General features: G+C 41.2%; 1 protein-coding gene, 1 long non-coding RNA gene and 1 pseudogene across 7 annotated transcripts; all 3 read left to right on the top strand.

The window, feature by feature from the left end:
- Nucleotides 1–1,863: 1,863 nt before the first annotated feature.
- Nucleotides 1,864–7,354, top strand: LOC147987661 (uncharacterized). Of its 5 annotated transcripts, none has more exons than XR_015615308.1 (9): nt 1,864–2,365; nt 2,471–2,553; nt 4,154–4,251; nt 4,620–4,758; nt 5,668–5,878; nt 6,002–6,077; nt 6,185–6,315; nt 6,862–7,075; nt 7,148–7,352. XR_015615308.1 is itself a non-coding variant. In XM_087540394.1 (9 exons), the coding sequence occupies exons 1-5, from the start codon at nt 2,363–2,365 to the stop codon at nt 5,676–5,678; spliced, it is 327 nt and encodes a 108-aa protein (XP_087396520.1). In that variant the 5' UTR covers nt 1,864–2,362; the 3' UTR covers nt 5,679–5,878; nt 6,005–6,077; nt 6,185–6,315; nt 6,862–7,075; nt 7,148–7,354. The 5 variants fall into 5 exon arrangements, 4 of the variants coding, with proteins under 4 accessions (XP_087396520.1, XP_087396519.1, XP_087396522.1 ...); XM_087540394.1 differs by having other exon boundaries at nt 4,161–4,251; nt 6,005–6,077; nt 7,148–7,354; XM_087540393.1 differs by having other exon boundaries at nt 4,161–4,251; nt 7,148–7,353.
- A 1,312-nt stretch (nt 7,355–8,666) lies between these two features.
- On the top strand, nt 8,667–11,686 carry LOC147987660 (uncharacterized). Of its 2 annotated transcripts, none has more exons than XR_015615307.1 (5): nt 8,667–8,887; nt 9,546–9,913; nt 9,998–10,029; nt 10,393–10,438; nt 11,079–11,686. It is a non-coding gene; the product is annotated as an uncharacterized LOC147987660 (long non-coding RNA). The 2 variants fall into 2 exon arrangements; XR_015615306.1 differs by having other exon boundaries at nt 11,058–11,686.
- Nucleotides 11,687–16,136: 4,450 nt separating this feature from the next.
- On the top strand, nt 16,137–17,836 carry LOC125534510 (noroxomaritidine synthase 2 pseudogene; annotated as a pseudogene).
- The last annotated feature ends 5,805 nt before the right edge of the window (nt 17,837–23,641 follow it).

The following is a 23,641-nucleotide window of genomic DNA, read 5'->3' as shown; positions in this document are numbered from 1 at the left end:
CGTTCAGCTCGATGACGATCCCCGGGCTCCGATCCAGCAAAGCGTAGGGGAGGAGTTCCGTTAGCACGACGGCGTGGTGATGATCTTGATGTTCTATCGTCGCAGGGCTTCGCCTAAGCACTGCTACAATATGACCGAGGTGGAATATGGTGGAGGGGGGCACCGCACACGGCTAAGGAACGGTCACGAAGATCAACTTATGTGTCTATGGGGTGCCCCCTGCCCCCGTATATAAAGGAGTGGAGGAGGGGAGGGCCGGCCCTCTCTATGACGCGCCCTAGGGGAGTCCTACTCCCACCGGGAGTAGGATTCCCCCTTTCCTAGTCCAACTAGGAGTCCTTCCATGTAGTAGGAGTAGGAAACAAGGAAGGGGTGCAGCCCCTCCCCTAGTCCAATTCGGACTAGGCCTTGGGGGGGCGCGCGGCCTGCCCTAGGCAGCCCCTCTCTCTTTCTCGTATGGCCCAATAAGGCCCAATACTTCTCCTGGCGAATTCCCGTAACTCTCCGGTACTCCGAAAAATACCCGAATCACTCGGAACCTTTCCGAAGTCCGAATATAGCCGTCCAATATATCGATCTTTACGTCTCGACCATTTCGAGACTCCTCGTCATGTCCCCGATCTCATCCGGGACTCCGAACTCCTTCGGTACATCAAAACTCATAAACTCATAATATAACTGTCATCGAAACCTTAAGCATGCGGACCCTACGGGTTCGAGAACAATGTAGACATGACCGAGACACGTCTCCGGTCAATAACCAATAGCGGCACCTGGATGCTCATATTGGCTCCTACATATTCTACGAAGATCTTTATCGGTCAGACCGCATAACAACATACGTTGTTCCCTTTGTCATCGGTATGTTACTTGCCCGAGATTCGATCGTCGGTATCCAATACCTAGTTCAATCTCGTTACCGGCAAGTCTCTTTACTCGTTCCATAATACATCATCTCGCAACTAACTCATTAGCTGCAATGCTTGCAAGGCTTAAGTGATGTGCATTACCGAGAGGGCCCAGAGATACCTCTCCGACAATCGGAGTGACAAATCCTAATCTCGAAATACGCCAACCCAACATGTACCTTTGGAGACACATGTAGAGCTCCTTTATAATCACCCAGTTACGTTGTGACGTTTGGTAGCACACAAAGTGTTCCTCCGGCAAACGGGAGTTGCATAATCTCATAGTCATAGGAAGATGTATAAGTCATGAAGAAAGCAATAGCAACATACTAAACGATCAGGTGCTAAGCTAATGGAATGGGTCATGTCAATCAGATCATTCAACTAATGATGTGATCCCGTTAATCAAATAACAACTCTTTGTCCATGGTTAGGAAACATAACCATCTTTGATTAACGAGCTAGTCAAGTAGAGGCATACTAGTGACACTCTGTTTGTCTATGTATTCACACATGTATTATATTTCCGGTTAATACAATTCTAGCATGAATAATAAACATTTATCATGAAATAAGGAAATAAATAATAACTTTACTATTGCCTCTAGGGCATATTTCCTTCATGAATACCAAATAATAACATAGCGCAAACAAACATTGTGATACAAGCTTTATAATTGGCATGATACATGGGCACGATGGAGCGCACCAACCCTTCTAGTTCAACTAAACAGTGATGGTTATTCTTAATAGAAGGTATTTTATCAATCTACTATCTACTATCTACTACCACTATAAAAGGAAGAGAGGAGCAGATTCAAACAATCACATACATCCAACATCAAAATCTAATGGCCCTTAATTATTTTGTGTTTAACACTACCAACCACGCAATAAGCTAGTACAATCCATCGCTAATCTGCCTCGCAGTTAAAAAAACAGGTTGGCCCGCACGACCACACGACCTCCTCCTCCTCCTGTGCCATTCGCCTCCGGCACGATCTCCTCCTCTCCTCCCACGCCGTTCGTCTCCCTTCGCCGCAGCCTTGCGCCCTTCACCGCCGTTAGCCACACGAGCCGCTCCGCCGCGCCCTTCGCCGCCTCCCGTAGCCGCGTCCTTCTCCGACGGAGCCACGGGAGCCACGAGAGCCGCCACCAGGGCCTCGGGGGAGCCGTCGCGGGTCGACGCCTCCCCAGCCGCGGGAGCCGCCCCGCCGCGCCCTTCGCCACCTCCCGCAGCTACTCGAGGATGCGTTCCCGCAGTTACCGTCGGCGTCAAGCTTGGAGGGAGCGATCCCTCTTGGCCTCCATCTGCCCCGCCCTCGCGGCCCGCGGCCCTGCGGTCCTCTGGTCCTGCACACGGGCCCCGCGTCTCCCCTTGAGACGAGACGAACCGCACCCGCCTAGGGTTTTTGCCACCATCGGAGAGAGGCAGGGAACAAAACCAGAGCGAGATGGTAATGTGCTGGCCTTTCGATCTCTTTCTCAATTTGATCTCTACCCGAGCAATGTTTGTTAACTGCGTGGGTGTGGCTGACGCTCTGCTGCTGATGATTTTGCAGGCCGATAGGCTACTTGGGAAACTCCTCGTCATGGGCGGCATGGCCATGGTACAGCCGTATAGGCCCGTGCCAAGCCATCATCAGTGAGTGCTTCCTCTGCCCTCTGTAAAAAAAATGTTGGCTGCTTCCCCTGAAAATTTGATTCCATGGTAGTAAAGTATTTGTTTGTCGCTTGTTGCTAGGAAGGATAACTATAGTGGGAGAATTTTGCAACTCTTCCTAGATCTGAATATCTAGCTTACAATTGTTGTATGCAAAAGATGTTTCTTGTACTCCTTTTGAAAACTGTGTGGTGGCGAAATGATGGTAATAGGATTTATTTTAGGCTTGATGGGCATAGTCTGCACTCTGGAATACTGCACTGTTAAACTGAAAATGAGCGAAGCCAGAAAGTTTGTTATCTTCCATTTTACTTGTGTTTGTTCTTGCCATGTATGATTATCATTTTGTATTGAAGGATGTACACTGAGGATTCATTTAGCAGCCTTAATAATCATTTGCTTAAATGATTCAAAACTCAATTCATCTTTGCTCCATTAGGCCCATGAAGCCATGTGTTGATGCGCTCAACGAAATCCTTTCTCATGAGCTAGCAGCTTCTTTTTTCTCTTCATCTACAAAATATAGTACATGGTTGTCCAAATATGCTGCAGCTTTCTGTAACGGAAATTTGCAGATGACAGAATTAAATTATTTAGATATAGCTGAGAAACCTTAATCCGTTTGACAAAATAATGGCATCTACAATAGTTCTGCACAGTGAAATTAAGAACAATGCCTGTGAATTCTGACAATTTTCAATAATTCTAATGTATGTTAACTTTATAAAATACTCCCTCTGTAAAGAAATATAAGAGCGTTTATATCTTAACCACTTTTAATTGATAGCCCTAAAAAAATATTTCTATTGGGTGAAACACCATAGATTTCTGTGAGCGCTAATTGTGTACTGGTCAATTATACTTAGTAAAGTAAAACATGATTCTGCAGTTAACCATGTCACCCTGTTAGTAATCCATACCAGCCCTGTAGGTAACTGGGTCATCACACGCAAGAAGAACCTGAATATAGGATAAGCAGTACATTGTGCAAAACTGCAGTCATCTATTTTTTAGCATAAGAAAAGTTTAAAGAGAACAATACTTGCTAATGGACAGTACTGCATGAGTGTTACATGCTACAAGTTTAGCATAAGTATATGGGCAGGAGTGCTCCAGAGTGTCCCACTGTATTAAGAATTTCCACCCCTCCAATAAAAGATCTATTGGTGATAAATATTTCCTATTGAGACAAATCTTCTACTGTTCTTTTGTTGAATGCATATAAGGCACCCTGCAGCCTCTCTGCTTGGAAAATAAATGCTCTGCTTGGTACACTCATGACATTAGACCTTTCAGCTCAAGTTAGAGATTTTCATGTGATGGTTCTGTATAGTATATTTTTAGGGTGCTTCCTATTTGGATATGATGTGCTTTAGTTGGATTGGCTAAAAAGATTGAATATTCCTGTAAATGCATTAGTTTTAATTTGTTTATTTAGTTGCAGTTGCAAAAAAAGATCGAACATTCCCATAAATATGTTAGATATCCTTTGCATTCACACAAAAATGTAGCCCAATGAAATCTCAACTATATATGTTTCAACCATATTATGTCAAGTTCTCATTCCTTTGATGGTTTCTAGGAGTTAGGGGCAGAGGAGCGGAGGCCTGGGACGCAGCACAGGGCAGAGGAGCGATAGCGCGGCGGTTGCGCGGGTGGAATGTTCATGAGGACAAAGCGGTACAGATTTATAGGGGCTAATTGGTGGGATTAATTAACTGTGCGCTTAATGTATGTTCGGAGGGGATTTTAACACCTTCCAAAACTATTAACATTTCTTAACATTCTGTCATGTTTAACGGGCAGACTTGCTTGCCTTTTGGAGTTGGTTAGCACTCCAAATGCGATATTTAACATCTTGCTACTGTACCATTGTCGTCAAGTTATATTCAAAAGTTTTACTCTGTTTGTTAGATCTTTCATACACCTTTTCACTTTACATATGTAAAACTGGCATAGAATGGGTACAAAATGGTTTGATGGAGAATGATATGTCATAAGAATAAGAAAGCAGTATCATTTTTATCTAAAAGTGTTGCTTCTTGCAGGTACGAAGAAGTAACTCTACGAGAGAACGTCATGGATATGGAGATGGAGCACCCATGATTTTCATGGATTTGGATGAACGGTATGTCAATGTCAACCTAGATGATGATGACTTCTTCTGCACCGAGCATCGTCATCAAGGTATTTTTTTTCCTGCACATAGAAATTAAAATGTGTAGTGATGGATGAAAATGGAACCTAAGTTAAAATGTTATAGCTTGAAAAACACTTGTATGAACAAATAGTTTCTACCGGCGACCTCCATAAGTGAAGCACAAACCTTGGTTAATACGATAATGAACTATTGGCTGACGGAAACCAATAGCTGGGATTTGTTGGAACCAGAAACTTCAACTTGTAATGTACTTTCACCATCAACTGCTAAGCCATTGATTTTTTAGTATTTATGCCTGAGCATTAGTTTTCTGTAGATTATATCGTTAGGTATAATTTTTGCTTACAAACATGCTCTGAGCGGAGATGTGTCCATCTGCCTGCAGCTCCAAGATCCATAGAGCAGACAGGTTAGCTAGAAGAAATAAGATCGACCTTCTACAGAAAAGAAAATGAATTGTGCTAAGTTGCAATGATGTTGATGGGAGAAATTATTCATGACAAGTATCCCAAATACCCCAAATGTTAGTGTAATTAAAAGTGTTTCTTAGACTGCTGTGTTACCTGTCTGTAATGTGATATGTTGAGATATTGCAATTGTGGGTTGCCATATTTTCACGTGGAAGTTTATCTGGCGAAGCTCTGCGCTTCGTGTATGTGAGCTTTCCACCAGTATTAGTTGTATGTATATTCAAGTGTTGCACCAAGTATTATGCTCTCTTGCATTTACCCAATTGACAAGAACTTGATGTTGGGTATTGTCAATGCAATGCTCTGTCCTGATCAATCAACTTGAATCAATACCTGGTGCAAACAAAATTCTTTCTATGCATTTTAATTCTCTCGTATGTTTGTAATATTAGTGGGGACGTGCGTTTGCACGTGCAAGATCAAATATCAACTATCACAATAATTGTAGTGATCAAATATTTGTAGGCATACCTTAATTTTGAGCAAAAGGACGTGTGTATGAGGCTAGCTCACGGGAACGACAAACAAATGAATCTCATGGACTCTCTACCAAGCATCAATGGGATGGACTGATAGACCATGAAGAAGGAGAGACATGTGGTTGTGTCGAGAGTGGCATTACCCAGTATATGATCCTTGCACCCAAGAGAACTTGATGCTTCTGATTGCAAATTTGGTATATATGTAAAACATTATGTCTTGTCGTCATGAACTGGCTCAGATTTTTTGAAAGTCTCACTTGGGCAGGACAACCATGCTCTTAATTGTTTGTATGTTGACTTCCCAATTTTCTTTTCAGCAGGCTACTTGAATTTTAGGCGAGACGGCAGGGCTCACAAGCATCGCTGTAGCATTCCTGAATCTCATGTACACAAGTAAGAAATATTCTCCCTCTTGCAAAGTCATTTTTTTGCACTTGTTTTCTAGCTAGCCGCTGCATTCTTTATAGCTGAGAGAGATCGTTTTACTGCATGATGTTCAGGTCATCAGGTGTAGCTACCATTAGCCTTACTGGAGTAAATCAACATTTCACAGGAATTTCACCATAAACATCGAACCCACATACACTCAAAATATAACATTCTTCTCTGGAATTTGTGCTTTTTTCAGAAGGTTCGGGTTCTAAGGACGAGCATATCAATGCTACTCATCTACTAATCCTGAGCATATTTGGGCTACTTTCGTGATTGCTATGTGTGGTTAGGGTGTACATCAAACTGCAATTCAACAATTTTCATCTACATTGTCAAATCCCGAACCATACAACTCCATGCTAATGTTCCATATTCTTATTTTCTGCTATTTTTTCATAGTTGATTCTTCTATGAATGACCTAATTTCAATCACAACTGACAAATATCAGTCTATTAGTTAACATCTCCATCTCTGCCAAGGTTCATAAATTGACTTAATAGCATGTATTTGCCCCTATCATTTTTTTCGGTTCGTCCACCAATGAAGCAATCAACTATTCCAATGAACCTCGTGTATAGAATTTCAAATAATGTCTAACATGATCAATAGTGACTTAATATATATATATATATATATATATACATATATATATATATACATATATATATGCACGTCATTAGAAGATGGTATTTTTATGTTCTGATCTTCCTGATCGTTTTTTAACTTTGAACGCATGGTTCCAAGATTATAATATCGAGGATAACTGTCCAAGTGATCCATTGACTGTATAGGAGTTTCAGTCAGAAACTGGTGTTGTGGGGCTTTTTGTGGAAATCCTGAAATTAAGAGCATGATTCAATGGCTTGCTGCACCACATGTAGAGGAATAATGATATCACACAATTGAATTTGAGGGATTAGGAGTACATCATCTGGACTATTTCTGTTCCCAGTTAAATGTGGGTACTGATAAATTCAACTATCACAATAATTGTAGTGATCAAATATTTATTTTTTGTTCTTATTTGCAGGCATGCCGTTGCGGATAAATACATGACCCGCAGAGGACCTCCCCCCACTAGTAGAAAACAGGGCTTTGGTCACGGGCAATATTCATATTAGTCCCGGTTCAGTCACGAACCGGGACTAATATGAGCATTGGTCCCGGTTCATTCGGCTAAGGCATTAGTCCCGGTTCACCTGAGCCCTTTAGTCCCGGTTTGAGACACGAACCGAGACTAAAGGGTGCGATGCCCTTTAGTCCCGGTTTGTGTCTCAAACGGGACTAAAGATTAGACCTTTAGTCCCGGTTTGAGACACGAACCGGGACTAAAGGGTGCGATGCCCTTTAGTCCCGGTTTGTGTCTCAAACCGGGACTAAAGGTCCCATTTCCAAACTCTACCCCCCTGGTGGATCGCCTTTTTTGTTTTGAAAAAATCAAAAGAAAAATGATAAAAACTTCAAAAAATAAAATCCTTCGAGAGGTAGTTATATTACTACATCTACTAGTTAGGAAAATTTAAAAACTTAGATTTGGACATGTTTTGCAAAAAGTGTAGGGAAAATGTAAAACGGCTATAACTTTTGCATACGATGTCGGAAAAAACGTATAATATATCAAAAATGTTCAGAACAAAAATCCGCTTCCGATGTTGACAGCCTATGGCCTGTTTGCAAATTTTTAGAATCCTCAAATTCTAAAAGGAAAAAAAGTTATGCTCAAATTTTAGTTTTTTTGAATTTTTGTTAAATCTGGTCAAACTATTCAAGAAGTATTTGTGTTACTAAATAATTATTCAAGAATATTAGTGTTATTAAATAATTATTTCAGTTTTTTGAATTTTGGTCAACTATGGTCAAACTGTGGTCAAACAATGGTCAAACTACTTATTCAAGAAATATTAGTGTTACTAAATAATTATTTCAGTTTTTTGAATTTTGGTCAAATCTGGTCAAACTGTGGTCAAACTGTGGTCAAACTGTGGTCAGACTACTTATTCAAGAAATATTAGTGTTACTGAATAATTATTGATTTTTAGAACAATAGTTTCAAACTCAAACAGTGAAATGTGTGAATTCATGCTCAAGCTAAATTCCTGAGGGTTAATAGGATTGACATCTTACTATTGTCAGAAAAACAACAAGTGCAGACTTGGAAACGAGGGAGAATAGAACCCGGAAGTTAAGCGTGCTCAGGCTGGAGTAGTGAGAGGATGGGTGACCGTTTGGGAAGTTAGATGATTTGGAATGATGAGGGGTGATTAGAGATTAAAGGTTAAATTGAGCATTGATGAGGGGTGATTAGAGATTAGACGTTAAAATAATTCAGAAATTTGAAATTCAAAAAAAAATCTAAAAAAATTCAAAAAAAATCATAAAATTTCCTTTAGTGCCGGTTGGTGTTACCAACCGGGACTAAAGGTGGACCTCCAGGCAGCGGCCACGTGGAGGGCCTTTAGTCCCGGTTCCAGTAAGAACCGGGACTAAAGGGGGAGGCTTTAGTACCGACCCTTTAGTCCCGGTTCCAGAACCGGGACTAAAGGCCCTTTTTCTACTACCGCCCCCACCACACACACATACACACAAATACCATCGATTTGTCCCTAATAAAACATGAACAATGCCGCTTTTGATTTGTTTTTTTTTGCTCTAACTGGGCCCTCCACAACATCCTAATTTCACTAATCCTGCCTCCGCCAATGTGCAGGCATGCCGACCTTTTGTTAATTTCTATACTTTTGAGGACGCATCACTAAAAAGACTACAAGAGGTACCACAAGTCTATAAAACCCTTTGCGCGTTTTTGCGTACGTACAACAGTAAAAATATAATAAAATTTAACCGTATACTTTGAAAGTTGTAGTGGTTTTGCATGTCTAATAAAATTTGTTTGTTATGATAATATTTTGTCGCTTGTATTTGATCCTTGGGGATTAGGATCTTTCCCATTCTGAGGACTCCAATTGATACTTTCCATTATTTTTTAGAAATCTATCACATTATTTTCTCTGGTTACGCTGCACCTACCACATTTCAAGTAATATTATGTCTTAACATCTGAGGAGAGAAGGAATGAACCAGGGTATTCATGTCTTAACATGGATAGGACCGAACTTGCTATTATGCACTTGGATTATGTTTCTTTTGTATTTATTTTGCTAGCTTGTAACATATATCATTTAATTTTTGGCTCTACCACATGATTTCATACTAATATCTGGTTGTAAGCATCTTTTAATTAAAAAACGTGTTTTTGGCTCTCCTTTGATATTGATATAAGATTTATTGCCATCAGTTTACTTGGCACAGACAGAATAGTTCTCAATTTTTTGCACAGTACTATACAATTATGTGGCACTCAACAAAACGAGGCGTATCATTTTTTAATATATATAGAACTGAATCACATCTAAATCGTGTAATGGTAGTGTGTTCCTAACCCAAGTTCTCCAGAGACGACGACGAATTCATTAGTGCACCACGACAGCCGTCGTATCCATTGACTGTTGTTCGTGCTTGAATCAGGGCGGGGCCAATTGCCCAGATTTCGCACCCCATGGTGCTCCCAAGCTGCAGCGACGACGAACATTTTTTATCCATCCACCCCTTTCTTTCCCCCACATCCTACAAGGCTACAACAGTACAACGCACCCCTGGACTGTATTCATGTGGTAGTGACTCAAGCTTACGTTGTGTGTGAGCGTTTGGTTCATTGGTTTGTTTCCAGTTATGCTTTGGGAGGCGAGATTGGGTTCAGACGAGTTGAGCTACCTGTTCTAATCGCAGAGGCTGAACTGTGAGTTTCAGAGGGCCATGTGCTACGTAATGGTGTGATCTATCTATTTTTCTTTTCTTTTGATGATAGCAATTTTTTGTTCAGGCGAAGGCTTTTGTTGATGTCCCAATGTGAAGGTACAACTCTGGCTCATATATCTTCATATTTTATCATGTCTACAGATTTCCCAGATTTTAGTTTCCACTTGCTTTGAATCAACGAAATGGAGACATGCAAAAATTTAGTTCCCCCTTCCCTTGTAGAGTTGATGTTTCCTCTTCCTTTAAGGACTTGATGCACAAGATTCATCCTGGGCCAAAGTTTGTGGAATTTTTTTTCCAAAAACAAGTATAAACAAGAACCTATTATGAGATTATTCACATGATTTATTATAGGGCAGGTATAGATTTGGTGCTAGGCACAAGTGAAGAAATAGAAATATTTTCCATCTCCATGCCATCTGTTTCTTTTTTCTTATAAAGAACTTGTTTGTTTTCTAGATTATGGTTGTTCCGTTCATGGTCCCTGCTCCCTGCACCCACAAAGGTCAGTGTTCAAGCAACAATCTTTAGCTAATATACCTTTTGACATTTGCAACCATACCAAGATTAAATTATAAATGAGATGTATTTGTAGTAAATTCATGGCCCAATATTGCAGATTCAGCTCATGAACACATTTATTATTCAAGCACGGTTAGAGAGCACCCTATTAATCGACTGCACCATTTTGAGTTGCTTTATTTACGAAGGCATTCATGCTTGATCATGTGGAAAAAAATGTTGGCATGCAGACCCTCAGGAGGCTATAAGAAAATTATCTAATGACATTGCAAAATCTGATAGAGATTGGCTTGTCAGGAAGTGTTCTTGAACAAAGAGATTAGCATAAGGAATTATAACTGTGTTCTTTTTTTGCAGCAAACCATTTTGATACGTAGTTCTGGTAAGGTAGTCTGTTGTAACATTGTTTTGCTCAGACCACTCTCTCATCCGCACTTAAAAATCCATAATCTGCTCATTCTATTCAGAACATAGTCTGTTTTAACATTGTTTTGGGAAGGAGGCATGAAGCACACCATATAACCATTAATGTTCGTGCTAATTAGAAGAACAAGAAGAAGAGATGTCTAAATATCAGATTAAAATCTTGTATGATGTTTTAGAGTATGGCGAAGGTGGTGCAGGGAGCTGACGGCCTGTCCGCGGTGAGGATGTGATGGAGGAACAACCCCACACTTGATGGGTAGGTGCAGGGCGGGGAGGGCGCCGGCCAGGAAGGTGACACTGCTGTCGGCGGCGAGGTAATCAGGAAGGCGACAATGCTTCCGTGCGGCGAGGGGATCAGCCTGGGGATCTGTTCCTTTTTTATGAGATATTGTATCTTTTTATTTGCGTGGCTTGCATGATGCGTGATTGTAGGGGTTTTGATGGAGTGTGCGTGGAGTTTGTATCCTCCTTTGCGGTGGAGTACGGTCAGTCAATGTAAATCTGAAAGTGCACACTGGAAACATATTAGATTAACAGTAGCCGTTAGATTGAACTCAGTGGGCCTAATCATGTGGCGCGTTTAGTAAAGATTATGTTTGATCTTTATAGAACATTTACATGGTAATCTTTGTTTTTTCCAGGAATATATTGGGCTCATACATGACGGTCCCTGATCCAGGAAAAATGAATAGAGAAGACATAACTGATTTTGAATAAACTATTTTGTAAGATTCACTACTACTAAAAAAAAATTTAGTACTGTAGAGGAACACTGTCAAATGTGCTTTGAGTAGTGGCTGCTCATATTTCAGGCATTTACAAGACCATCAAGATGGTCAAAACAAAGATTCATGTATCCATGAACGCTTGTCAAATTTATGCAATTTTGTACATGAATGGGTATCTTTAAGAGTGGCTTTCTCGACAAAAGGCAACACTCGGTAGAAGGTGAGGGCCCCTCTATTAGACTAATGGGCACGTGGTGGCCTTCTATTCGTTAGCATTTGCGGAGAGCATGCTCTCAGCAAAGATCAGTGAGTAGCTCAGACTTCATATGAATAATCAACCGAAAGAATAGGTGAGTAGCCGAGACTTCATATAAAGAGCAATCATGTAATAGTGTTTTAACCATCGTGTCAAATCTTTTCTTTCCCCCTTTTTACCAGTAAAAACCAACGTGCTACCTTTTGGGCTAAACTGTCATGGTGTTCTGTGTATTCATGCATTTTCTGTTTTTATCATGGATGTATCTTCGTTTCTGATTTTTTGTTTTGGACGGCTCAAACACCTTGTTTAATACTTCCTTCGCCCGGACTAACTGTTGTTGAAACGAGTGTATTTTGATACACTCATTACAACGAGAGTTAGTTCTGGACGGAGCTTGTATTTACAAGCCTTCTTTGCCAACTGTTCATCACACAAACTGCATTTTCATTTATTTATTTTGGGTAATAGCACATATTACATTTCTGTACAACTATAGATGTTTAATATATTGTGCGTATAAACTAGCACATATCACATTTCTTTGCAACTATACTAGCACATATCACATTTCTTTGCAATTATAGATGTTTGACATAATGCGCGTTAGTCTATACGTGCGTTGCACGTGCAAGCTTACTAGTTGGGAAGAAAAATGTGGGGCATTTTATCAACTAACTCGCTTCCCGGCCATCAGCTAACTGCAAGAAAAATCTTGTTGATAAGAAAAGAAATTGTACTAATTTTTGTCGTGTTGAGGTTTTATCACTTCTCTTTAGTATTAAATAAAAACAAGTCGATTTGGACAAAGCTCCATTTCATGATTGTCATGCATTAATAGTTGAATGTTTCTTTTGACACAATCTGAGATATGTTAAGGATACGTAGATGTTTCAAGAATTGATAATAGAGTAAGTAAAAGGCATTTAAATTGACACATTAGATTTTTGCTCAAGTAGTATGGTTTTATCATTCTATATCTCGCCAATGCCTTGGTACAGAATTTAGCTCCTAAACACCCGCCAATGATAAAAACTCGAAAATTTGGCCGATAAATCAAGTTCTCATGCGTCACTTGAGTATAAGGGGCTTGAATTGTGCTATACTTTGTTGGTTTATAGTGGTCGATGGCCTCTAGCGAGAGATACGCCATAAACAACGATGAATCCATGTTATAGCTTGGTGCACCTTTTGACTTGGCCAGATGCGGCTCATCACAAGTCAATCATTTATGAAATGATCTGAAGAGCCCCTTTGGATTCCCAGGTCTTAGGGATGCATTTATTGAAATATTTGAAAGGCGTGCCTCTCTGATGCCAATGGACTGATAGAGCGATAGAGGCTAGGGCAACCTTTTCCCATCGTGTCCCTCCTTGTGTGTCAGAGATACAAAGCGAGTGCACTGGGAAAGGAGGGGAATGTAAGGCTCTTCCTGGACCTTATCTCAGCCATGAATCCATTCATCATGAACCTCTGAAACGCGAAAAACATCACAAGGAACATTGCAGAAAGTGCTCCCAAAACAACTAAGTCTTGGTGATTACTTAGGGTACATTGGTTCTAACTTAATCCCAGGCTACTAGTGGTACCGCCGGTGGAACTCTTGGAGATGCTATTCAATCTTATGTTATGTAGAATGTCACAACTAAATAAGCCAATGAAGTATGAGAATGACTATGGATCCAAACTTTCCATTATGTTTAAACCAAGCTTATGACTCTACATGCATACTCTAGCATTTGGTGTTGTTTATTGAAGATCCTAGTGGAAGTTGATTATTAATAATATATTTTTTACTTATTTTTAGACAATCTTTGATTCAAATTTTGGAAGTAGTTTATATCATACATGTTTAATATAATATTAATTGATATTATTCCCAATTTTAACTATGATCATTCATCACGCCGTGTCAATTTGTATGTATTCTTAAAATCGTTACATACATATACATCATGCTAAAGTAGAATTCCATTTTGTTGTGAAAAAAAGTTTATTATTTTAAATTTTAGTATGGAAAATTTGTCGAAGTAATTTTTTTAATGTAGGCAAAGCATATATATGACATAATAACATTCATCTACAGAAAGATCATGTGCCACTTAAATGAGTTAAGATGTGTTTGTGTCCCTTTTAGTATCCCTCTAGGAAGAGGAGGTAGTCTCTGTTGGACTCACACGACCTGGTCACGTGGCCAGGGCTTAGGTTATGTGGACCAACTGTATAGGGGAACCCTAGGTCTCCAAGGACTTTTTTGTTTTATTCTATTTGGTTCAGAAACATGCTTTTCTCTATGAATTCTCCATTCTCCATTTCCAATAGTTTCTCAGCTCCCTCCCGATGCAAGACTACAATAAAATAAAAAGTAAAGATTGAACATGGAAAATGTGATTGAATACGCATAATAATTGAGAAATTTAGCCTTTGATGTCAAATGCACATATCGGGGCCCTGGCAGGGTGGAGTGGCAAAGATAGGCGGCAACTAGATTAGTTTGTGAGAGGGCACACTCGCTTGGTTTTTTGCTGCAGGTGGCATGATGTTGGTTTGTGTCATGGCGGGCATGCCAACGACCATGGTTACTGCATGATTGGCATGGCTCGGCCATGCCGATCATGTTCGGCTTACTGTGCATGCTACCTCGGCTCACCATTTCGACAAACTTGCATTCCTAAGCCAATTAAAATGATAGAAAAGGGATGATAAAGAATTTTGGCAACTTCCTTACTTCTTGGACTTTGAGATCCCTAGGGGTTATGATCATTATGTAAAGAAATTAGATGATTTGTAGATGTGGAAATAAAGTTTTGGTTATTTCTTAGATTTAGGGCAGAATCTCGTTGGATTTAACATTTTGTAGAAATATTTTCGCTGTGGAGTTCCAAGTTTTTCTGGATCTTGGCTTTTTATAGGTATTGGAAGCTCCATGAATTTTTTTTTTGAAATTTCCAAGCAATGCAAAGTAGTTGTTTTGTAAAGGTGGAATAAGTGAGAATAATTTTAATAGGAAAATGAATTGTTTTTCTATCCTTGTATGTGGTTGCATGGAAGTGGGGTGGATAAATATATAATAGCATGGGCTAGTCTTGGATCAAAGGTTCTTCAAGAACACCACTTGGTCCAAAGTTTGGAATAACCCAAATAAAATCCAAATGCCAGATTTAAATGCCACATAAAATCATAAAAGCAGAATAAAACATAAAAAGCCAAATGAGCAAATTTGAGGGTGTTAGCTATCGCCTGATAGTCATTGCCGATAGTCTATTTTCATTGTCAATGCCAAGACCCACCGATAACAAGCCTCTATTGGCCCGTCAGTGGTAACCGAGATCATACAAGAAGCTAAGAGGAATATAATTATGAGGGTTTCATGGAAATCAAGATAATGGGCTGTTCGAGTATCTGACCCAAAACAATGGACCTTGAGAACAAATCCCCAAAAAGCAGATTATTGAAATCCCTCAAAAAAGCAAATGATTGCGGAGGACTGATTAAAACATTGTTGCACTAATTATACATAGTGCTCGGACTAGCCTTAAAGAAGGCATGCAATTCTGGTTAGATGCCTTGTGATTGCTCTGATCCGCTCCTGTGCACATATCCCATTTGATATAATATAAAATGGCGAGTAGGGGTCTTCCTACTGTTTTTCGCTGTGGTGACCGATCAGCTATAAATACATCTCGCCATGATATGTTCTGTGGTTGTGGATGCACCGACCAGAGGTGATTAATGCCTGAGATACATCTCGCCATGATACCTACCAGCTGCATGCATACACGTTGTTTTCATCCCGAATTAGTATATGGGCAAATGGTAGACCATACGCATATGCATGCACCGACTTGAGATCGTGGTGGAAGATGACCGGGGGCCGGGTACGCGTGATGGACCTGATAGTGATATGTGAAGCCGAATTAATCAAAGACAGTGTCTTCTAAACCAAGGTCTTGTACATCATACTCCACTGATTATAACATCTTATTAGTTCATGCAGCATGGGGCAGCATGGAGTATCAAGGATTGCCAGCATATACACAGTAGTTAAGCAACTCTCATCGTTGACTCTATTAATGCATCCATCGAACCAACTGCCAGCGCTAAACCTCCCACACATTTACTACAAATTTTCAGATTTTGTGCCCGAGCATTAACTAATAAACACAGAGGATTCATGGCTGCTGCATGCATGCCACCGAGGGGAACTTCTCACTATATAAATGGAGCTACCGCCATGACCATGCAGCATATATACACCCAAAGTAAAAGCATCTCCCCACACCACTGATAGCAATGTCGATTATGTTCTCGCAAGAGCTGCTCATCTCCACACTGGCCATCATTCTTGTTCCCCTCTACACGTTGTACCTCAGGTCTAGTAGATCAAAGAACCCATCAGTGCTCCCCACAAACTGGCCAATAGTGGGCGTGTTACCTTACCTTATCGCCAACTTCCACAACCTGCACGACTACCTCGCCGCCGTCCTCGCCGAAGCAGGCCACAACTTCAGGGCGCACGGCCCACCGGGGACCGGGATGCGGTTCTTCCTCACCTGCGACCCGGCCAACGTCCGGCACATCTTCACGACGAACCACACCAACTTCCCCAAGGGCGCGGAGTTCGCCGCCATCTTTGACATCGCCGGTGGCAGCTTCTTCACGACTGAAGGCGAGCCCTGGCGTCGGCAGCGCGCAAGAGCCCAGAGAGTCTTGAGCAACCCACGGTTGCTTGCCGGTATGACCGGTTCCTGCCGTGACAAGGTGGAGAACGGCCTCCTGCCGGTGCTTATGCACATGGCGAGCACCGCGACCCCGTTCGACCTGCAAGATTTGACAACGAGGCTCGTGTTCGACATGACCGCCGCGCCTCTCTTCGGCGTGGACCCTGGCCTCCTCTCCCCGGACATGCCCCCCATGGACGCAGCGGCCGCCATGGACACGGTCATGGAGGTCGCCTTGTTCCGGCACACCGTGCCGGCCTCTTGCTGGAAGGCGATGAGGCGGCTAAACATCGGCCTGGAAAGGAAGCTCGCCGCAGCGCACACGGTTCTAGGTGGGTTCATTGAGGAGATGATGGAGAGGAGGAAGAAGAAGGAACATGTTGCAAACGAGGGAGATCCTTCTTCCGTGGACATTCTGTCTTCCTACATCGACGATCCAGACTACCAGCAGAACGATGGCTTGCTCCATGCGACGCTCATCAACTACATGATCGCTGGGAGGGACACGATCGGCACAGCTTTGACATGGGTCTTCTACAACCTCGCCCAAAACCCTCATGTCATGTCGGCCATCCGCAACGAACTATCACCTATTGCATCACGGAAAGCAGCCACAGGCGCCAACAACAGCAGCACCATGGTGATCTTTGAACCGGAGGAGACCAAATCTCTGGTCTACATGAGAGCCGCCCTACACGAGTCTCTCAGGTTGCACCCGCCGGTCCCCATCGAGCGTAAGACGGCGGTCGCCAACGACGTGATGCCGAGTGGCCATGTAGTGCACGCCGGTGACACCTTATTGATTTCTCTCCACTCCATGGGGAGAATGGAAGGCGTGTGGGGGAAAGACTGCCTGGAGTATAACCCGGATAGATGGCTCTCAGAGGATGGCAAGAAGCTGCGGTACGTGCCGTCTCACAAATTTTTGGCATTCAGCTCGGGCCCGAGGCTGTGCCTTGGCAAGGACGTCTCATTCATGCAGATGAATACTATTGTTGCGGCAATGGTGTGGAACTTTGATGTGGAGGTGGTTGAAGGGCACAGAGTCCAGCCGAAGATGTCTTGTGTGCTGCAGATGAAAAATGGACTCATGGTAAAGTTGAAGAAGCGAGAAATGTAACCTTTGGTCTCTTTTTCTTACTGCAATTGTGTCTTGCGTGAGTCTTTCGGTGTTCGGGACCTCAGGGTATTTGTATGTGTTCTGTTGTATTTGTTTTTCTGGCAATATAGTATTATATGAATAAAAATAGAGTGAATATTTGGTGTCCACCAGGTGTCGTGCCCCTCGACTCAGAAGCGTTGGATCTGTATCGTGAGATGCGCTCCTCGTTCTGCAATAAGAGTATGCTAAGACAATCTCTACTTCTAATGGAGTAGTTGGTAGCCTCATACGGTTTATTTTCGTCCTTCTCCCATCTTTTCTGGTTTTTTTCGTTCTCCCTCCCACCTCCCAATTTTGTTGAGTTTTTTTCGTCGGTTTTTACTCGCCCCCTCCCACCTCCCAATTTCCTCCAGTTTTTATTCGTCCCACCTCCCACCACCCGCTCGTACTGGTTCTTTTTCTTTCCATTCTTTCCTTGCAAACCAATAATTTTCTAACATACAAAAGATCACGAATCTATCTTTCCTTACCCGAATCAATCGCTCCCTACATCAGTGCATTTCTTTATTAAGAAAACTAACACATAAATCCTAACGCATTGTAAACAAATCCCGTTATGGACCTAATTAATTTATTATGAAATCTATACGTGGTCGCATTGGTCTTTTTCTCTCCACTCTTTCCTTGCAAACCACTAATTTCCTAACACACAAAAGATCACGAATCTATCTTTCCTTACCCGAATCAATCGATCCCTACATCAGTGCATTTCTTTATTAAGAAAACTAACACGTAAATCTTAACGCATTATAAACAAATCCCGTTATGGACCTAATTAATTTATTATGAAATCTGCACGTGGTCGCATCTCTCCCCTCCGGAAACATGAACGATCAATCACACACCCTGCATCTCAGTAGCAAAAAATCACCCCTGCCTCTGCTACTGCGCCTCGCCGTGTGCCCGTCTCGACCCATGCCTCGCCTGCATGGCTGGATGCCGCCGTCTCCACCGCCACGTACAAGAAAACGGTGGGCAGAACCATCCATTCAAATCGCACACCCCCACCCTCCTCCCAAAGGAACCATCCATCTCTACTCCTAATCTCTACTTCTAATGGAGCAGTTGGTAGCCTAATACGGTTTATTTTCGTCCGGTTTTTGTTCGTCCCACCTCCTCCCACTGGTTTTCCCCCTCCCATTAAAAAACCAAATCCCATTAGGAGGATCTTGTTTCATGCTTCCTTTGGTAGGTGTTGATTCAATTCAATTATGTAAACAATAAGTAATTAAGAATTCAGAAATTGCACCATATATGTGAGATCACCTTCCTAAAAGACAGACATAAGATTTATCTCGATAGCCTTCCATAATAAAATGAGATATTTCTTCATAAGTAATCACTAATCCCGCGGGCTATGTCATTTATTATTATCATTATCTCTACTATTAATTGAGAATCACAAGTTTCATATGGGCGTACGCATCCGCGTGCCTCTGCGAGGGGGCGTCGTGCAGGACACCATGGAAGATGTAGTGGCTGGGCCTAATGCTGGCACGGTGCTTGAGAATGTCAGGGCGTCGATCACGGGGGCGAGGACGGCCGTGGGGGGAGGCGGGTCATCAGACCGCCACGTGGAATCGGTCATATTATATTTCTTGTAGAGCCAGACAAACTACATTCTCAAATCAAGTGTGTCCATTTAAATGTCAAGAAATTCGTTAAGGGAATGTGTCTAACATTAATAGGTAGTCATCATCTTTGGCGTTTGTAGCAGCCATTCATGCGAAAATATTTTAAAAATTGAGCACTAAGTCAATTTCGAAATCAAACCATTGATGCAATAAATTAGCTAGACAGTTAATTACATATGCAATTAATTAGGTCCATTTAAATAGGATTTGTTTGCACCGAATCAATTTGGAAGTTGAGTGATTAATGCAATTAATTAATTTTTTAGACAATTATTTATGCCTACAGATAATTGGAAGTAGGGATATTTTACAATTAGTCAGATAATTAATTGATTTGGTTGACAGTTAATTAGGCATGGAAAGAATTAGGTAGGTCGTTAATTATTTGTGTACTCAATCAATTAAGCAAGTAGTTAATCACAGCGAATCATTTTGAAAGTGCTCGTGGGCAAGGGCGATCAACGGGCTCTCGACTGCATGGCCAATCACCGAGCACCGCTTGTCAACATGGACAACGGCCACCATGCTCTTGAGACATGGGCGACCTAGGGTTCACCTAGATGGATCAAGACTATGCTCCGCAGGATGTCCACACCTTGACGGTTGCCAAAATATTCGCGGGTGAGGACAAGACGACACAACATTGGCCAGGTGGTTCATGCGATAATAAGAAGAAAGAGTGTTCCAAGAACAAGAAGGAAAAAGAACTAAAGCCACCAAACGGTCCATGGTGTTGGAGAAAGAAAAGAGTGTTCCAAATAATAAGAGAGAGCAAAAAGAAAGAGTATTCTTGAAAATAAGTAGGAACAAGAACTAAAACTGACGAGAAATGAGAAATAAGAAGATGAGGCGTTGGTGACGAACACACTAATATTGACGTGGCGCTGGTTGGCGCCAATGAAACGGGTTAGCGAAGACGCGGGGAGTAGAAGGTGTAGGGAAAGACGAGAAAGAGAAGAACGACAATTATCCCTTACAGCATATGTGGGATGGAGGTGCGGCTTATTGGCGACTAGGAATACGTTCATGTTGCCACTCTCCTCCAATGTGAATGTGCATTTGCAAAGTTGAATGGACGTTTGAGAATGCTATCCGTAGTTATTTGTTGCTTTGTGTCAATAGTATGTTGTTAGTTTAACCCACTCTATTATATTGTAAACATGAAAATTTTCATCTTTATTGCAATGCACGGTGAAGATGAGGTCGACGTCATCTGGTTCTAAAGGAGGTGGCTCCAGCGCGAAATGTCCCGCTACGGAAGAAAGCCGATCGAGAATGGGAGGTTCCAACAGAAAAAAGGAAGGTACATCGTTGGATGAGGTTTTTTGTGTTGAACCCGAGTGTTACAGATAACATTGCGGATAGCCCATAGCAACGCACGGGCGTTCTTCTAGTGTGGTTATAATGATCTGGTAGGACTGTACGAAATGGCATGTACTATATGGTACATCGATGGATAGCGGATAGGAGATGGAAAAAAGTAGTGCTAGGCTGCAGCAATGAATAACATCATCATATGAAAAAAAAATTCATTGGCGGAAAGAAAAACAAGAACAAGGAAAATTTTCATCACCGGAGAGAATAATCCGTACATGGATGCATGTGAGATCTTATTTCAAACACGTACTCCCTCCGTTCTAAATTACTTGTCTTGGATTTGTTTAGATACGAATGTATCTAGACTCATTTTAGTGCTAGATACATCCGTATCTAAACAAATCTAAGACAAGTAATTCGAAACGGAGGGAGTAAATGAAAACTAGTATTTTTTTTAACTTAGGAAAACTGATATTGGTTTGCTGTACTGTAGGAGGAGGAAGACTGAACTTCAGAGGTATGCATCCTATCTACCACTACCAGCACCTATCATAGTTTTAAAAACTAGGCCAGACCGGCGGTCCGACCGAAAAAACCATGGAGTAGCGTCTTGCCTGATTTTTTAAGGTGTACTGGTCTTTTATTAAAAACTAGAAAGTATTTTAAAAGGTGCATCAACGAGGAATGAAACAGCTAACCTTCAGGCAAGGCATGCTAAAGGCTCAATAACCAACTAGGCTAATAATAATTTGTAATTATTAATGATTTGCATCCAATGTTATGTGTAATCATTTGATGTGAGGTCAAAAATTTGAAAAAATATATTTAATATTTTGGTTTTTGGTCTCAAATGAACCGATGAACTGACGGCCCGACCAATAAAAACCTGAACCGGCAGCCTCACCAGTTCGGTTGCTGGTTCGGTTTTTTAAACTATGTCACCTATCCGTATGCTCTGCTAGCTGAGCACTCTCACTGTTCTACCGACCAAAGCGCTAATGAGCACATAATAGCCTTTTTTGCCCAAATACTTATCAGTGCAGCTGCGCTAATTGGACTTACGAAGCACACACGCTATGCGACAAAAAAAACTCACATTGCATCTGAGTAGACCTGCCATAAAGGGTGTGTGTCATCACTATAGTACAAAAAAAGAAATTATCTGGTTCTCATCCCATCCGAACACAAGACAAGAAAGAAAAAATATGTGCATTTATTTGGGTTTTACAAAATTTAAAAAGCCATAACTTTTGATTCGAATATCAGAATTTAGATTCGTTTTCACCATTGGGTTTTTCACGGTGAGTTCTTCAAAACTAGATCCCATATGGGTATATTTCGACGAACTTTTTTTCTGAGCAACTTTGGGTGCTGGAGAGGAAACTTTAGTGTTATAGGAAAGCAACTCTTCTTAATTTGCCTACTATAATTGCCTTTCAAGGAGAAGTCCTTAATAAGTTGCCTCCCATGATCATGATGTTCACTAAATTCACATATAAGTTGTCTATCACACAATCGAGTATGCCAACACTATGTTTCAGAGTACATGCAGCATGAGCTACACCGACAGACAACTTGTCCTAGTATTGTAGCCAACTAATTAGTGATGACATGCAAACCAGGCATCATTGTTAGGCAAGTAATTATCATTGTCAAGTTCTCGTGATTTTGTGGGACAGTTGCCTGGATTCATTTTGAACAGGTTTTTGCATTTGTGTTTTTTGTAATATAGTTGCTTTGTTTTGGTAGACAGTTGCTTGGATTATTTTGCTAGAACAATTTTCATTTTGTGTTTTCTTTGTAATCGACTTGTTTTGGATTTTTGTTAGAATAGATAAGTTGCATGGGGAGAGGAGGGGGGTAAGATAGCTGTCCACAAAGGCTATTCAAGTTGATCATACGTTTTTTCTGCCTAAAGTAGACAATCTAAGTAGGAATGCTAGAGACAATTGCTTGGTTTTTCTAGGACATTTTTTTTCATGGTTGTTATTTAGTAATGCAGTTGCTTGAATTGGATAGTACAGTTGCTTGGTTTTGTAGGATAGTTGCTCGGTTATGCTAGAATAATTTTGCATTGCTGGTTGGTAATACATTTGCTTGGTTTTGCTATAAACAATTTTGCATTGCGTTTTGGTATTACAATTTCTTGGATTTGCTAGGACAATTGCTTGGATTTTTTTGCTAGGAATAGTGGCTTGGGATCTTGCTAGAACAATTGCGTGGATTTCTGCTAGGGGGACAGTTGCTTAGAGTTTGCTACAACAATTGCTATATGCAGATGTATATAGTTGCATACACACACAAGATGAGTTGGACTTGCACACATTTTCTTGATTTTCTCATTTTACACAAACCAACCAATAGGAAACACACATCAGTTGCTTGTTGAATGCACAAGAGTTGCACGAAAACACTCCAAAAATTGCTAATTTGTTTATGTGATACTCAAGTGCATAACAATATGAAAGTTATTGTCCTTGTTTTGCCTCCAATAGCCCCATCAATGATGAACTTAGAATTTTACATATGTAGCACTAAAGGTGCATCATGTTGTGTCTGTGGTTTTCTCATTTTTTTTACACAAATCAACCTAATAGGCGGTCCTACTGGGAAAAATGAAATTGTTTTTTTATAGCACTAAAGTTGCCTCCATCGTATCCAAAGTTGCCTCAAAAAAAAGTTCGACGAAACCTATCTATATGAGATCTAGTTTCGAAGAACTCGTCGCAAGAAAGCCAACTGTGAAAACGAAATTAAATTTCGACACTTAAATCGGAAGTTACAATTTTTTGAACTTTTTGGATCCCTAAATAAATGCACGCGAGGACATGGTTCCTTTTTTAGTGAACTGTGGTCGTCCGCGTCAGCTATTCTTTTTCATATTTTGATGAGCGCTAGTTTCTACCAATGAACGCTCGGGAGCCCGCTAGCCATGTCTTTTT

Source organism: Triticum urartu, chromosome 2A (genome assembly GCF_056163025.1).
Source record: "Triticum urartu cultivar PI428250 chromosome 2A, HENAU_Tu73, whole genome shotgun sequence".
In the NCBI taxonomy this organism is placed as follows: Eukaryota; Viridiplantae; Streptophyta; class Magnoliopsida; order Poales; family Poaceae; genus Triticum; species Triticum urartu.
The sequence above is the reverse complement of the archived record's forward strand: the minus strand, read 5'-3'. Positions and strand labels throughout refer to the sequence as shown.